This window comes from Bos grunniens, chromosome 19 (genome assembly GCF_055505025.1).
Source record: "Bos grunniens cultivar Pamir isolate PY7600 chromosome 19, Bosgru_T2T1.0, whole genome shotgun sequence".
Taxonomy (NCBI): domain Eukaryota; kingdom Metazoa; phylum Chordata; class Mammalia; order Artiodactyla; family Bovidae; genus Bos; species Bos grunniens.
In genome coordinates, this window is record NC_141183.1 from 36,321,972 (window position 1) to 36,335,863 (window position 13,892).

The 13,892-nt window shown below is 59.3% G+C and overlaps 2 protein-coding genes across 12 annotated transcripts; one reads left to right on the forward strand and one right to left on the reverse strand.

The window, feature by feature from the left end:
- The first annotated feature begins 822 nt into the window (after positions 1–822).
- PLSCR3 (phospholipid scramblase 3) lies at positions 823–5,669 on the forward strand. Of its 3 annotated transcripts, none has more exons than XM_086359245.1 (8): positions 823–1,192; positions 1,401–1,581; positions 1,845–2,104; positions 2,211–2,253; positions 2,355–2,575; positions 2,850–3,011; positions 4,633–4,794; positions 4,989–5,669. In XM_086359245.1, the coding sequence occupies exons 2-8, from the start codon at positions 1,575–1,577 to the stop codon at positions 5,043–5,045; spliced, it is 912 nt and encodes a 303-aa protein (XP_086215371.1). In that variant the 5' UTR covers positions 823–1,192; positions 1,401–1,574; the 3' UTR covers positions 5,046–5,669. The 3 variants fall into 3 exon arrangements, with proteins under 3 accessions (XP_086215371.1, XP_086215370.1, XP_086215369.1); XM_086359244.1 differs by having other exon boundaries at positions 1,405–1,581; XM_086359243.1 differs by having other exon boundaries at positions 823–1,581.
- Positions 5,632–13,892, reverse strand: TNK1 (tyrosine kinase non receptor 1). Of its 9 annotated transcripts, none has more exons than XM_086359206.1 (13): positions 13,836–13,892; positions 11,379–11,543; positions 11,142–11,212; positions 10,823–11,014; positions 10,537–10,692; positions 10,137–10,420; positions 9,633–9,906; positions 8,153–8,247; positions 7,677–7,832; positions 7,259–7,338; positions 6,628–6,917; positions 6,450–6,545; positions 5,632–6,366 (listed from the first exon to the last, which is right to left on the reverse strand). In XM_086359206.1, exons 1-13 carry the CDS (start codon positions 13,864–13,866, stop codon positions 6,253–6,255), a joined length of 2,004 nt encoding a protein of 667 aa, XP_086215332.1. In that variant the 5' UTR covers positions 13,867–13,892; the 3' UTR covers positions 5,632–6,252. The 9 variants fall into 9 exon arrangements, with proteins under 9 accessions (XP_086215332.1, XP_086215333.1, XP_086215335.1 ...); XM_086359207.1 differs by lacking the exon at positions 13,836–13,892 and adding an exon at positions 13,062–13,194; XM_086359209.1 differs by lacking the exon at positions 13,836–13,892 and adding an exon at positions 12,622–12,826.

A 13,892-nucleotide genomic window follows, 5' to 3' on the forward strand; every position in this document is an offset into this window, starting at 1 on the left:
GAAGCAGATGATGACTGAAGCTGTAGGACCAGCCCAGAGGAACATGGACACAGGGACAGAGGAGCCGGCAAACCTGCTTCTCCCTATGTTCATCTTGCTGGGTGAGACCCCCATCTGCCTGGTCACCAGACAGGCAACAGAAGTCATCCTGGACTCCTCACCTCCGCATCTCACCTCTCAAGCAAGTTCTCTTATTATTGTCTAAATATAGCCAAAGTCTGCCGCTTCCCGTCTGTCTACACTATCACAGCTATCCCCTCCCCCAGACTACTGGCAACAACCCAGTCTTAGGTGCCTCTGTTCTCTACCACGAAGTTTAAATGGTTTTCTAAAATAGCTGACTTCCCTCCGTAGTCGGAAAATCAGTGGGCTCCTGCTGCCCTGGGGGGCCAAAGCCCAGCTCCCACAAGGCCTTCTGCGCACGTGGCCCCGATTCTTATCTAAAAGGGCATTTCTTGCCACTAAGCCTTTAGGCCCCCAAGGCGCAGGACCCCCTCACACCTCCTGGCCTGGGCTCAGGACTCCAAGCCGAGGAAATGGTGCCTGTTGGGCAAGGCCTGCCTGCGTCCGGGCTGCCTACTCAGCCTCCTGAGCCTCGCCTCTCACACGCTCGTTACTGACACTGTCTGGCGGCCTGTCGCGTGGCTGGGGGCGCCTGAAGGAAGTATTGTAATAGCAAAGTGTCCGTGTGGGTCACTGCTGCGTCAGGTAGAGAAGACGGGCAAGGTAGCCCCAAGGAGGCAGAAGGGGAGCCAGTAGCCAGTCGGAAAAGCCAATGGGTGAGAGTATAGGGTGCTCGGCTGCGTCAGCGAGGACCGAACCGCCCTCAGGAGGAGGAGCCTGGGGTCCAGCGCCGCGCGAGCGGCCCTCGCTCCCACTAAGGGTCACTGGTCACTCTCCGCCCGCAGAACTGGCGGGGGTCGCAGGTCTAGGTCTCACCCGGCTGCCCTCCCAGGCGAGCTTCAGCATCCGAGCGGAAAGGGCGGGGACGCCCGCCAAGCCACGGAGTGGGTGGCCTGAGCTCTGCGGCCCCACAGGAAAGCAAGCAGGCATTCTTTCTGCGCAGGCGCGCCGCTCTGGCCGGGAGGGGCGGGGCCTGGACGGGTCGGGGGCGGAGTCACCTCTGGGCCCGCCTCCACTAGCTCCTTGGGCCGCCGAGTGCTGGGCACCCGGGCTATTCTAGGGGCTTCAGGTGAGCAGGGGGAACAGAGGGGTCAGGAGACCTCTTTCGAGGTCGGGTCGTCGGTCTGACTGCAGGCCCATCTGTCCTGCCGTCTGCCAATAGCCGCCTACGCGGAGAATGGGAGAACAAAGGGAGGGGGCGGTACTGGGGCCCCTGCGGGAATCCAGGGTCCCAGCGCCCCCGCCTTGCCCGCTGACACTTTCGGTTTCTCCCCGAGTCAGACGCGCCGCCCTAGAGACCCTGGGCCGGCGCTGGGCGCAGCTGCCTCTCCGCGTTTGCCTGTCGGTCTTTGTGTCTGTCTTTGTGTCTGTCTGCTGTCTTCGAGCTTGCCTCCACTTCTAGAACTAAACCTCTGGGACACAGACATCCCGCGAATCCTCGCCCCTCTCCCATGGCAGGTAAGTGGGCGCAAGGTCGAGGGTCTCCGTTATCCCCCCACGGACTTGGTAGCTCGGTGTCAGACGCATCCTCCGGGAATGTGCTCGGACTGGCTGTGTGGGGCCCCTCCCTTCCTCCCCGAGAAGCCGCCGCCCTGCTCCCCCGCCCCATCTTTCTCATTCTCTTCTCATCACATTTTCCCCGCAGCCTCGCGGCCTGTGGGCCAAGGGGTAAAGGGATGAAGTCAGGGACCCCTTCTAACCTACTCTTGTCCCCCCCACAGGCTACTTGCCCCCCAAAGGCTATGCCCCTTCGCCCCCACCTCCCTACCCTGTGACTGCTGGATACCCGGAGCCGGCACTGCATCCTGGGCCTGGGCCCAGCCAGGTGTCCGGGCCCGGGCAGGCACCAGTGCCTGTCCACGTGCCTGCCCCTGCGCCGGGCTTTGCTCTCTTCCCCTCGCCTGGCCCTGGGGCCCCGGGACCAGCTGCCCCCTTCTTGCCATTGCCAGGGGTGCCTTCTGGCCTCGAATTCCTGGTGCAGGTGAGTGGGAGGGAGGGAGGGAGGAAGGAAGGGAGGAGTGGCAGGGAGGGGCCCAGGCGACTAGGCCGGCCAGCTGATGTCCGCCTGGCCCCCACTGTCTTTCCAGATTGATCAGATCTTGATTCACCAGAAGGCTGAGCCAGTGGAAAGTGAGTGGAAGGAGGAATAGGTTGGGCCTCATCACGGGGGCAAATAGTGGGCTCTGGGGCAGGCGCTGGTGTCGGAGCCTCAGCATGTCACCCCTTGGCAGCGGTCTTGGGCTGGGAGACCTGTAACCGCTACGAACTGCGCTCCGGGGCTGGACAACCCCTGGGTCAGGCGGCGGAGGAGAGCAACTGCTGTGCCCGGCTGTGCTGTGGTGCCCGCCGGCCCCTGCGGGTTCGCCTGGTGGACCCCGGGGACAGAGAGGTGCTGCGCCTGCTCCGCCCCCTCCACTGTGGCTGCAGCTGCTGTCCGTGTGGCCTCCAGGAGGTGAGTGGAGAAGGCTGAGCCCAGAGAGAAACTTGGATAAGGGGCTGGCCAGTGATGGCGGCAGAACTTAGGTGAGGCATGGGATGAGATCGTCTTCTGATTGGAGTTGGCCAGCAGCAGGTGGGATGGGAGGCCTAGTGAGAGGGAAGACAGGTGGTCTAGTGAATGGGGATGGGAGGTCTCATGAGGGGAAACAGATGATAGAGCTAGACTGCTGAGAGTTTGGGGGCCAGGGTACCTGGCTGGCAGTGATTCTGTCTGTTTCCCACTCCAGATGGAAGTCCAGGCTCCACCGGGCACCACCATTGGCCATGTTCTACAGACCTGGCATCCTTTCATCCCCAAGTTCTCCATTCAGGACGCTGACCGCCAGACCCTCCTGAGAGTGGTGGGGCCCTGCTGGACGTGTGGCTGTGGCACAGACACCAACTTTGAGGTATCAGGAATAAGGGGAGATTCCTGGGACCTTCATAAACCAAGGCATTCATGAGGCAGGATAGTCAAGAGCTCATTAATCCAAACCTGCTGTGATGCCTACCACATTGCTGGCTTTCCTCTACTCAAAAATAAGATGGACCAGGGTCTTATGAAAACATGGCTGAGAGGATTTCATCTTAAGGGCCAATGCTGATTGCAATCTGCAACCTTATGTTGAGGGAGAGAAAAATAATCTTAGGCCAGGCTGGATTTAGGGTGAAGGATGATTATTGAGTGTGCCTTGGGCTGGGCCCACATGGCTGCTGTGTGTGTGAGTTCGTGAGCCCAGGCCCTGGAACAAGCACTGATTTCACTTGTTAACATCCTGTGGCTTGCCTTGCCAAATGTCCACCCATTCACCCCTAGTCTGAAATCCAGGTGATGTCCTTCTTACCATACATTCTGGTCACCAACCTGGAGCCTAGAGAATCCAAGTGGTGACCATTTAAGAGTAAAGCCTGGGAAGCACCTCCTTTTCTAGAAGATAAAGGCACTTGAATACTTTAAGAGATAATTATATGTGTAGATAAGGTAGGAAACGACAGGTATAGTCTGGTAGACTTTCCAAGGCTTCTGATAAGGTGCTCTGCCTAAGGTTACTTTTTGAAACTGAGTCACCTTGGTACCTGGGGAAAGCTTCTTTGATAGGAACTCATTGGCAAAGAGATAATTTGGTGATCTCTGGATGGGAGTATGTAGACTGCATGGTTCTCATCAGGTCAGTCTTCCTCTTATGCAATATGAATGGTCCACATTTGGGGTTGTGCCCTTGGGACCACAGGGCTGGCTGGGAGAGGCCCTGCCCAACCTGGGACTGGTCTGCAGGAAGTGCCCCAGGGCTGTAGGATCTTTGGGGAAGGGGATGGGCAGGACATCACTCCAGTTCTAGCCACAGGAGAATGAGCGGAGGATAAAGTCCAGGTGGCCACTGTGAATTACCACCCAGATTGGCAGGGCCTGTTGCTGCTGGGCTCAGAGAGGCCAGTGAAGACCCTGGTCCTCAGAGGCCACTTTCTACTGCCCCCTCCTCCCACTGGATGGACTTGTATCCACCCAGGATGAGGCTTGCATGCTGCACTAGACAGAGCCCTCACTACCTTGCAGATGAGAGGACACCCCTCTGGGCCATCTAGGAGCCTGGTTGGCTGAGCACAATCAGGCATTTAGCAGCCTCTTTTAGCCCCTCTGGCCAGGCTACTCTGTACAGGGCACAAACTGCACCAACCGTTGGTGGCAAGGACTTTGGTAACCAAAACAAACCTAGCAACTGGCCATCCGCTAAGGAGATTAGATTGTATTGTGCTTCTGTTTCTCCCAACACTGATGTTTAGTAATCATGGGTGGCCTTTCAAGAGCCACAGATCCAAGTTGCCATCCCGATTTTTCTTGTGGACTCACAAGGTAACTTCGGGTGGCTCAGTGTCCCGATGTCACATGGAACCCAAAGGCTTTGGGAGGATTCACTATGTGTACAGCCTGCACAGTTCATAACCAGGGACTGTGGAAGTGGGACTGGAGACAGATGAGATCAGGCACACCCCTTCCACGTGGGATCTCCCTTCCTCCCTCTTTCCTGCCAGGTGAAGACCCCAGACGAATCCCGCAGTGTGGGCCGCATCAGCAAACAGTGGGGGGGCCTGCTCCGAGAAGCCCTCACTGACACAGATGACTTCGGCCTGCAGTTCCCGCTGGACCTGGACGTGAGGGTGAAGGCTGTGCTGCTCGGAGCCACGTTCCTCATTGTGAGTCGGCGGCCCTTGCTCCTCCCCCAACTACCCCTTCTGCTCTCACTCAGAGGTTCTGAGTGCTTCTTGGCCTCCTGCTAGGAGAGGTTCAGGGACAGAGTCTTTAAGGGTTTGGGGTTCCAGACCTGGGTTGTAATAGCTGAGCCAGGGTGGCCCAGCCAGATATCCTGCTGACCATGCCCTCCCCTCAGGACTACATGTTCTTCGAGAAGCGAGGAGGCGCTGGACCCTCTGCCATCACCAGTTAGAGGCCTTCTCTGGGTGAGGAGACCATCAACTCAACCAGAATTCAGGATGGTCACTCGCCCTGGCCCCTGCTCAGAGGCAGCCCCTTTCCTCCGTGTACACTGCAGGCGAGAGACAGGGAAGCCTGAGAGGCTGGGGGCTTGGTGCCCCATCCCTCCCCTGCTCCCCTGGCCTCCTTCACCCGTGGCCCCTACAGAAGGGTATGTATGAGAGCCCTTCTCCTGCTACTTCCCACATCTCCAGTGGTCCCTCAGCATGCAGGCATATCGGCTTTCAAATGTTCCCTACCCACTTCTTCCCAATCCCTTCCAGGGTCTCTGCTCCAAATGAGGCCTTAGAATGCAGGACTCGGGTTTTCTGACAGGGCTGGAGGTGGGAAAGGCACCAAAGATGGCAGACCTGGCCACCCTTTCCCTGCATCAGCTTGGCCAATTCATTCAGCCTCAGACGATGGCACTCTGAGGGCATCCTACCTCCCCACTAGGGCCAGGACCCCAGTGCCAACTTCCTCTCCCTCAGCTGGTGCTTGCTGCAACTTCCTGTGCCTTAACCACCTGTTCCTTCCCTTGTCCCAGGAAGGAAGCTGTATCTTTTTATGTTACATTCATATAAACTTTGTAACTTTTTGCACAGTGGAAGATGTATGTGATAGGAGAGGGCAGGAGAGAGAGTTGGGTGTGGGAAGAGACAAAGGGAAATATGACAGCTGGGATGGGCAGGGTCTGGCCCATCTCATAATCCACACTGCCAAGATCATGTGTCCTTGAGTCTAAGAGAGCCCCTTTCATCACCCATGATGGCCCCAGACCACGCCAAGGCAGCTGAGGCTATATTCCCCAAGTCATCCAAGATGGCTGCCCCCACAGAGCCCAGTGTGGTAGCTGATGGCAGTTCAGGATGGCTTCTCCCGTGACCCAGAATGGCCTTGTGCTCATTTTCTGTAGTGACAGAAGCTTCCTGTGGGTATGATGTGGCACAGCTCCGCTCTTCCAAGTATGCCCTCTTGTTGGGCAGAGTGGACTAGATCCTCCTATGGCCAAGGGAGTTTGTGCCCTCAGAGGCCAAGGGGCAGGTGAGGAGACACCAGTGCCCGATGCTGGGCTCCTCCTGTACCTATCACAGGCCTGTTGGGACCTTGTTCTGCTTCTGCCTGGTCTCATGTGGCCAGGCCCTTGGTCTGTCTGGTGTCTGTGCCCAAAGGAACAAAGCTCAGGGCCGGGCCAGGACATAGCGGCTGGCGGCCGAGAGGTCCCACTGGTAACGCTCCAGGATGCGCCGGCAGTCCGCTCTGGACCAGCTACTGAGGTAGAAAAGCTGCTCTACCTGTGGGGGTGGGAGGATAGGCAGTTGACTGCCAGACAGCAGGGCCAGGAAGGGCGGGAACCAGGGGAAGGGTCGGACTTTACCTTGAGGTTCCGTATGGCAGAAACCACATCTCCCCCGGTGGCTCTTAGAGCAGCCTGGCACTCCTGGTGGGTGACTCCGTGCACACTCAGCTCCACCTGCCGGGGACGAAGCCTCACTTAGGCCCCTTCCCCAGTCTGTAGCCCCTCTGGACACCGGGCCACTTCAGGGAGACCTCACCTCCATAACCCTCCTCTGCAGCTCAGGGTCAGACAAGGGTCCTCCGGAGGGGATGGCGGCTTTGCTGGCTCCAGGTGCTCCTACGGGGTGACTCTGGGGGGATTCTCTTTTGGGCCAGGGAGGCCGCTCCCTGGAAGGCTGGGAAGAGCTGGTGGCCATGGGAAGGCGGGGTGACCGGCTTGGGGGTCCCTGGGGCCCAGTTCTGGCATGTCGAAGTTCAGGGGGGCTCGACCCGCCTCCTGTGGGGCGGGGACCCAGGGAAAGAACCGACTCCAGACTCTTGGAAATGCCTGCATATTTGAGAAAGAAACCACAACTTGAGAGGAAGCCCAGCTGCCTTCTTTCTCTGGCTATCTGTGCTGTCCTCGGGGTGGTCCTCTGTCCAGGCGGACCAGAACCCAGATGTGCAGGATGGATGCCCATATCCAGGCAGCCAGGGGGCCCAGAGAGCGGCCCAGGGCTGCAGGGGGGAGATGCTGCCCAAAGTCCAGCCAGCATGTCAGCAGGCAGAGGAAGGGCAGGACACGATAGGTGGGGAGATCACAGATACAATCAGAGCAAGGGGCACTGTTGGAGGGTGATTCCAGACCTCCTGGGAGACACCGCAGGCTGTCCCCACCGCCATGCCCACCTTTAGTCCTCTGCATAGCCACATTCCTTCTCTGGCCCCGAGCCTGAGGGGCATCCTGAAGCTTTGCCTTCCCTCTGTCCCTGTTGGAGAGTGTTCCAGTTCATTCTCCACCCCCACCCCAGAGAGCAGTGCCCTCCCCCAAAGAATCTCTGGGGCCTCCAAGCAGGCTGAGACCTGAGGCACGTCCAACCTCCCCTCCACCTTTACCGCTTCCCCTCCACCTTCCCCTCTCTGGGGCCTCCAGGCAGGCTGAGACCTGAGGCACGTCCAGCCTCCCCTCCATCTTTACCCACCTCCCTCCAACTTCACCCTTCTCCCCTCCACCTTCACCTCCCCCACAGGCTCCCCTTCCAGAAAAGTTGCTGGGCTTGGTTGGTTCCCTAGCCTAGCTCTGGCCCCAACTCTTTCATGTCCTTACCCATCTGCGTTTCTCTGGTGTCGCTCTACCCGGGCAGGGGTGCCTCTGAGGATGGGGCGGGTGGCTGGTGGGTCTACCAGTGTCACCGCTGAGGCTGGAAAGCTGCCCACTTTGAACGTGCGACCGTTCTGGCCCTTCCAGGTTGTGGAGTCAGGGCTGTGGGAAGAGGTGAAAGGGCTGGGAGCCAGGGGACAGTGGGGGCTGGGCCCCAGTCCACATTCAGCTCACAAGCTGTGCGCTACGGAGCCACATCTGCCTGGAGGAAGGGATGCTTTTTTCTCTTTAATACAAAAGGGCTCTATAGGCCAGCGGTGGCTCTAGGGGGGGAGGCCAGGACTGTGGTAGAGCGCTTGGGGCGGGGAGAGGAGGCACAGGCCTGGGGTTCAAGGAACTGGGGGGAAGCTGAGCTGGGACCAGCATCAGGAGGGTTGGAAGAGTGTCCTCCTGGGGCTGGGTGGGAGGCATGAGACCCTCACCTGCCCTCAATGATAGTGATGGGGTCACCAGGCTCCATCCTCAGAGCACCGGCCTCCATGACCTCCCTCACACAACGTCCCTCAGGAGGCCAGGCCTGTAGAGACAGGAAGAAAGGGTGGGTGGGCTTATGGCATGAGTCACAAGGGTAATGTCATGGGAACAGAGGAGAGACTGTTCATGCACCCATCAAGCAAACCCCTACCAGGTGTGTCCTGGGCCCAGGGGGGAATGGTCCCTGTCTCTTGGTTGTAATCCAGTGGAGGCAGACCTGGATTCCATGCCAAGCTGGACACAGCCCAGGGGTCAGGAAGCAACAAAAGGGGACCCTGCCTCTATCTAGGGGGCCAAGGGGAGAGTCACCCTGTACACTTTCACTCCATACCCAGGCCCATCAGATCTGCCTCCCAAGCACCTCTGGGAATTCTCCACTTCTCTGTAGCACCACTGCCTCCACCTTCATCCAGACCTCTTCCTCTCACTTCTGCTTCACAGTCACTGCAGTCTACTGGTCTTCCCATCTTCAGTCTCATCCTTCTAATCCATTCTTGCACCACACCTCAGTATGTGCTATGCTAAGTCGTTTCAGTTGTATTCAACTCTTTGCAACCCCACGGACTGTAGCCCACCAGGCTCCTCTGTCCATGGGGTTCTCCAGGCAAGAATACTGGAGTGGGTTGCCATGCCCTCCTCCAGGGATTTCCCCAACCCAGGGATAGAACCCATGTCTCTTACGTCACCTGCATGGCAGGCGGGTTCTTTACCACTAACACTACCAAGGAAACCAGAGTGACATATATATATAAGGATGGCTTGTAACTTTCCTGCTCACAACCCTTACGTGGCCCCCAGATGTCCTCAGAGTTAAGGACTAAACTCCTTTAATGTTAGAGTATATAGTGATTTAGGGCACAGCTCTGCAGTCAGTGACTGGTGCAGCTCTCCATTCCTCCACTTCCTGTGTGACCTTAGGCAAATCACTTAAACTGTCAGTGTCTTAACTGCCCCCTCCCTAAGATCGAGCTGGGTTGTTGTGAGGGCTGAATGAGTGAAGATGCATCAGGATACATGGAGAGCACTTAGTACAGTATCTTACACATACCAAGCGCTCTCAGTGCTAGCACCGGTTATTTACCCTGTCTTATAAGTCCCTCCTTGGTGCGCCCCCAAAGTGCCTCTGCCACCTTGGTCACTGTACTTCCCCCTCCCACGCTGAACCTTTCCTCTGCCTGTCAAACACCCACTGCATCCTGCCGCTCTGGGCTCCCCTCTCTCTTCCCCAGCCCCCAGCCAGCAGAAACTAGACCCCAGCTGTCTCCCTGGGGCTCTGAGGACCCTAAAGGTGGGGAATGAATCTGCTCTGTAGAGTCAGGTCCCAGACCCCAAACTGGGAGTCAGTATACATCCATCTTGTGCATGGGACCCTGGGAAAGGAAGCAGACGCAAGAGAGACGGGGTTTCCGGGGAGGCAGGAGCTCCCACCTCTTGAAGCAGCCCCTCTAGGTCGGAAAAGGTGGGCCGGTCAGCAGGGTGGGAGGCCCAGCAGCGCAAGGCCAGGGTGTAGAGGGCCCTGGAGCAGAGAGGAGGCTTGGGCAGGCGGGCTCGGTCCTTCTCCAGCCGTTGCAGGATGAGGTATGGCGGGACCCCGGCCCAGGGCTCCTCGCCCCCAGCGAACATCTCCCACAGCGTCACCCCATACATCCACACGTCCGAGGCAGACGAGAAAGCCCCGTGGCGCAGGCTCTCGGGCGCACACCTGCGGAAGCGGAGCTGAAGGGGGCCGGACGTGTGCGCAGGGTGTGCGCCTGGAGCGCCCACCTGCCACTGGGCACGCCCCCTTAATGCGGCCTGCCGTCCTGCGTTCCTTCCAAAGTCCTCCTTTCTCGGCCCTTCCAGACCGGAAGACTCCTCTAGTCCCCGCCTCCCTCAGAGGACCACCCCCTCGGCTCCTGCCCCGAGATCCTGCCCCTCCGCCCAGGTTCTCACCAGGCGAAGGGGATGCGTCGGGGCCCGCCCATGATGTAGCGGCCCCGGGCGCCGCCCAGCGGTCGCACCAGCCCGAAGTCAGCCACCTTGATGGTGCGCGGTGAAGCCAGCAGCAGGTTGCGCGTGGCCAGGTCTCGGTGGACCAGCCCACGGGCCCCCAGGTACGCCATGGCCCCCGCCACCTGCCGCAGGAAGAGGCAGAGCAAGGCCAGGGCCAGCGGGGGCGTGGGGGCTGGGGCCGTCAGACGCGCGTGCAGGGAGCCCAGGGGCGCCAGCTCCATCACCTGCAGGAACATGTCGGTGTGAGCGGTGGTCTGGCCCCATGAGACCCTAGCGCTCATTCTCCTGTAGCCCATCGGCCCGGGGACTGTCCCAGGTACCAGCGTCGGGGTTTGCTCACCATCTGCAGAGGCTGACCCAGTACAAGGCCGTGCAGACGCAGCACGTGTGGATGCTCCAAGTTCATCATGACAGACACTTCTCTCAGGAAGTCCTCTAGCTCAGTGCCCTCGGGACCTTCGGGACCCACCCGGAGGGACTTGACAGCCACTGGGACCTGGGCGTGGGGGGAAGCACCGTCAGGCACGGGAGCAAACAGTTAAGCCAAGGCCAGAGCAGAGAGGGCCCTCAGAGAGGGGGCAGCTGGCCCAAGATCCCAGAATGAAGTAGGCTCCCTGGACACTCACAGTCTGGCCGCTGGGTAGTGTCCACAGCCCTCGGTGCACCATGCCAAAGCAACCGGAGCCCAAAAGCTCCCCTCGGCACACAGCCTGGTTTGGGATCAGACACTTGAGTCTCCCATCTGGCTCAGGGAGGGATGGAAGGCTATCTGAGGGTGGGGTGGTCTCCTTTTGCCCAGAGGCAAAGCCCCCAAGGATCTGAAACAAGGATGGGAAATCAGGTGTGTGGAACCCTGTTTACACTCTTCTCTGCCACTCAGCCTGCCCCTTACCCAGGCCTGAGCTGGCCCTGAAAAGCCTCTTGCCCCCACCCCAAAACACACACCTTGTAGACCCAATTCTTAGACTTGAGCCCCGAACGGTGCCTCTTCAGAGCTTCAGCCAGTCTACGTTGGGCTGAGGGAGGCCAGAATCAGAGGGATGGGGTAATGGGGGCGGCAGGGAGCAGGATGCAAGGGATTTACAAGCAAGAAGAAGGCTGGGGTGTGTGGTGGTTGGAGGAGAGTCGCAACTAACAGGCTGGGGAAGGAAACAGTAGGGCCTAGTGGCAGGGGACTCTCACCAGGCCGGCCCATGCCAATGCCATCCAGATCTTCAGCTCTTACAAAGTCGAAGTGCTCCGGCCGAGTCACGTTAAGCTCCTCCAGGATGGGCCGGTAAAACTGGGCCAGCTGGAGGTCTCGGAGCAGCCGCAGCAGCCACAGGGAACCCGCCTCGGGGAGCATGTCTAGAGGAGGGACCCCTGTGAGGCCCCGTCCTCCAGTCACATGGTCCAGGGTAGTCACCTGAGACACTCAGGCACCAGAGACATGGTTGCCAGTTCCACCCGCAAACCCTCAGAAACACTCAGGTACAGAGGGAGGGAATCTCAGGATCAGCCAGGAATCCTGCCCCTCATACACACAAACCCCACCCAGGAAGAACGTTCTCCTCACACCTAAGATTTTAGCACCTAGCAGACTTCAGGTGTGTGGCCCCGCTCTGAGATATGGCACACTGCCTGTACCCCCGTGCATGCTAAGTCGCTTCAGTCATGTCCAACTCTTTGCAACCCTATGGACTGTAACCCACCAGGCTCCTCTGTCCTTGGAATTCTCCAGGCAAGAATACAAGAGTGGGTTGCCATGCCCTCCTCCAGGGAATCTTCCCGACCCAGGGATGGAACCCGCATCTCTTATGTCTTCTGCATTGGCAGGTGGGTTCTTTACCTCTAGTGCCACCTGGGAAGCCCTGCCTGTACCCCTAGGCCACCCAGATATACTGCCTCTTAGACTTGGGGTGCACCCTTGTACACACCCACTCAGGTACACCGGAGACATTCTGATCCACCACATACACTCCAGAGATGCCCAGATACACTAACCACACTTCAGACACAGAGGTACAACAGACACACACATCACACCTATAGATCCCCTAGAGATATGATGCAAAAGACACCAGAGACACATGATACATGTCCACTCCCAGCTGAGGCATATATTAGCTGCCGCAAGACACCAGGCTTCCTGCCACGTACCCCTCACACACCCCCTTGAGACATGTTGAGTTTACTGCCTTCAAGATTCACCGGCCCTCACGTGTGAGACACCTAGGTCCACACAACACACAAGACATCAAGCTTTGGTGTCCACATGTACCTGAGATATGCCGGTAGGCTGCCCCCTCTGCCCAGAGTCATTGCCTCTTCCACACCCTAGGCAGCAACATGTGAAATCAAATCGGGCATTTGTGACGGGCGGTAAACCTCAGGTACTGCTCAGAGACACCCAGGCTGCCAGGTACACAGTCCCCTCCCCACCCACCTGAGCTCAGATCCCGAGACAGAGCCCGGCTGGCACACGGGAGTCCCAGGCAACTCCACCAGTCTTTATTCAATAAGGCTCTCGGTGCCGGCTGTCTGCGCACACTCTCCCTCACACACACCTGCCCCCCTCCCACCCCTACTTAGTTAAGCCCGGAGGAAGCGAAGGGCCCCAGGCTGGGTCCCGAGGGACGCTCGGAAGTGGCGAGGAACCGCGGGCCACAGCAGGGGCGGGGGGAGGAGAAAGTTCAGGGTGCTAAGCACATCCGGACCAGTGGCCAGGTGAGAAGTGGACGGACAGCACGAGATGGGGGACAGGAGGAGACGTGGCCGCGGAAGAGAAGGACCGGGGAGGGGAGGCTCGCACCCCCGGACGCGCCCCCAAACGAAGGCCGCCCCGCCAGCCCGGCCCCCAGAGCCCCTGCCTCTTCGGACCCTCACCTGGCGAAGGCGGAAGCAGCGGCTGGGGAGCCGCCCAGGCTGCCGGGACTAAATCCCGGGGAGGGCAGGACCGAAGCCGCGGGGCGGGGCCTGGCGGCTTGGCCCGGGTTCCCCGAGGGATGAGGTGGTGGCGGGGGGCGGGTGAGGGGGTGGATGAGGTGGGGGTTGGTGCTGGCGGCCGGCCAGCCAGGCCAGACCCTGGGGGGTCTCCCTTCGCAGGTCCTTTGCTCGCCCCCTTCCCACCCTCTCTCCACCTTCCCGCCCTCTTTTCAGACTTCTCCAAAGAACTTCTCACCCCTTCCCAGACTTCCTCATCGGTGTCTCGTTCCCCCTTCACCCCTGCCCCGTGCCCACTTCAACCGAATCCTCCACCTCCCTCAACCAGCGCCCCACCCACGAAATGAATAACCCCTGGTAGAGAGACCCGCCCAGGGCCCGGGGATAAAGCTAAACAGGACAGAGTCCCTGAGAGGGCTTCATGGCACTCTGATGCAGAAAGCCGGCCTGGAGCAGCTTTCTGGGCTGTGAAATGGCGCCACGACCGAGGTGTTGATGGTCGCGCAGGTAGTCAGCTCCAGACCGACCGCACGGAGTCTCTAAGATTAAAGCCCTTGGCCTTTCCCCCTGCTCTGAGTGTCCTTTCCCGGTCTCATGTGCTGCCCCCGAAATGGACCTTTTGGGGAGCTCCCCAAGGTGGAACATGTAGGGGGCTCTGGAGCAAGTGGGGTGGAGACAGCTTCTGAGTGGCTCCTCAGCCCAATTCCAGCTTGGTACCTGGTCTTGGTGATCCAGGGCAGCGCTCCATACCTCAGGGCACAACTTCCCATCTCT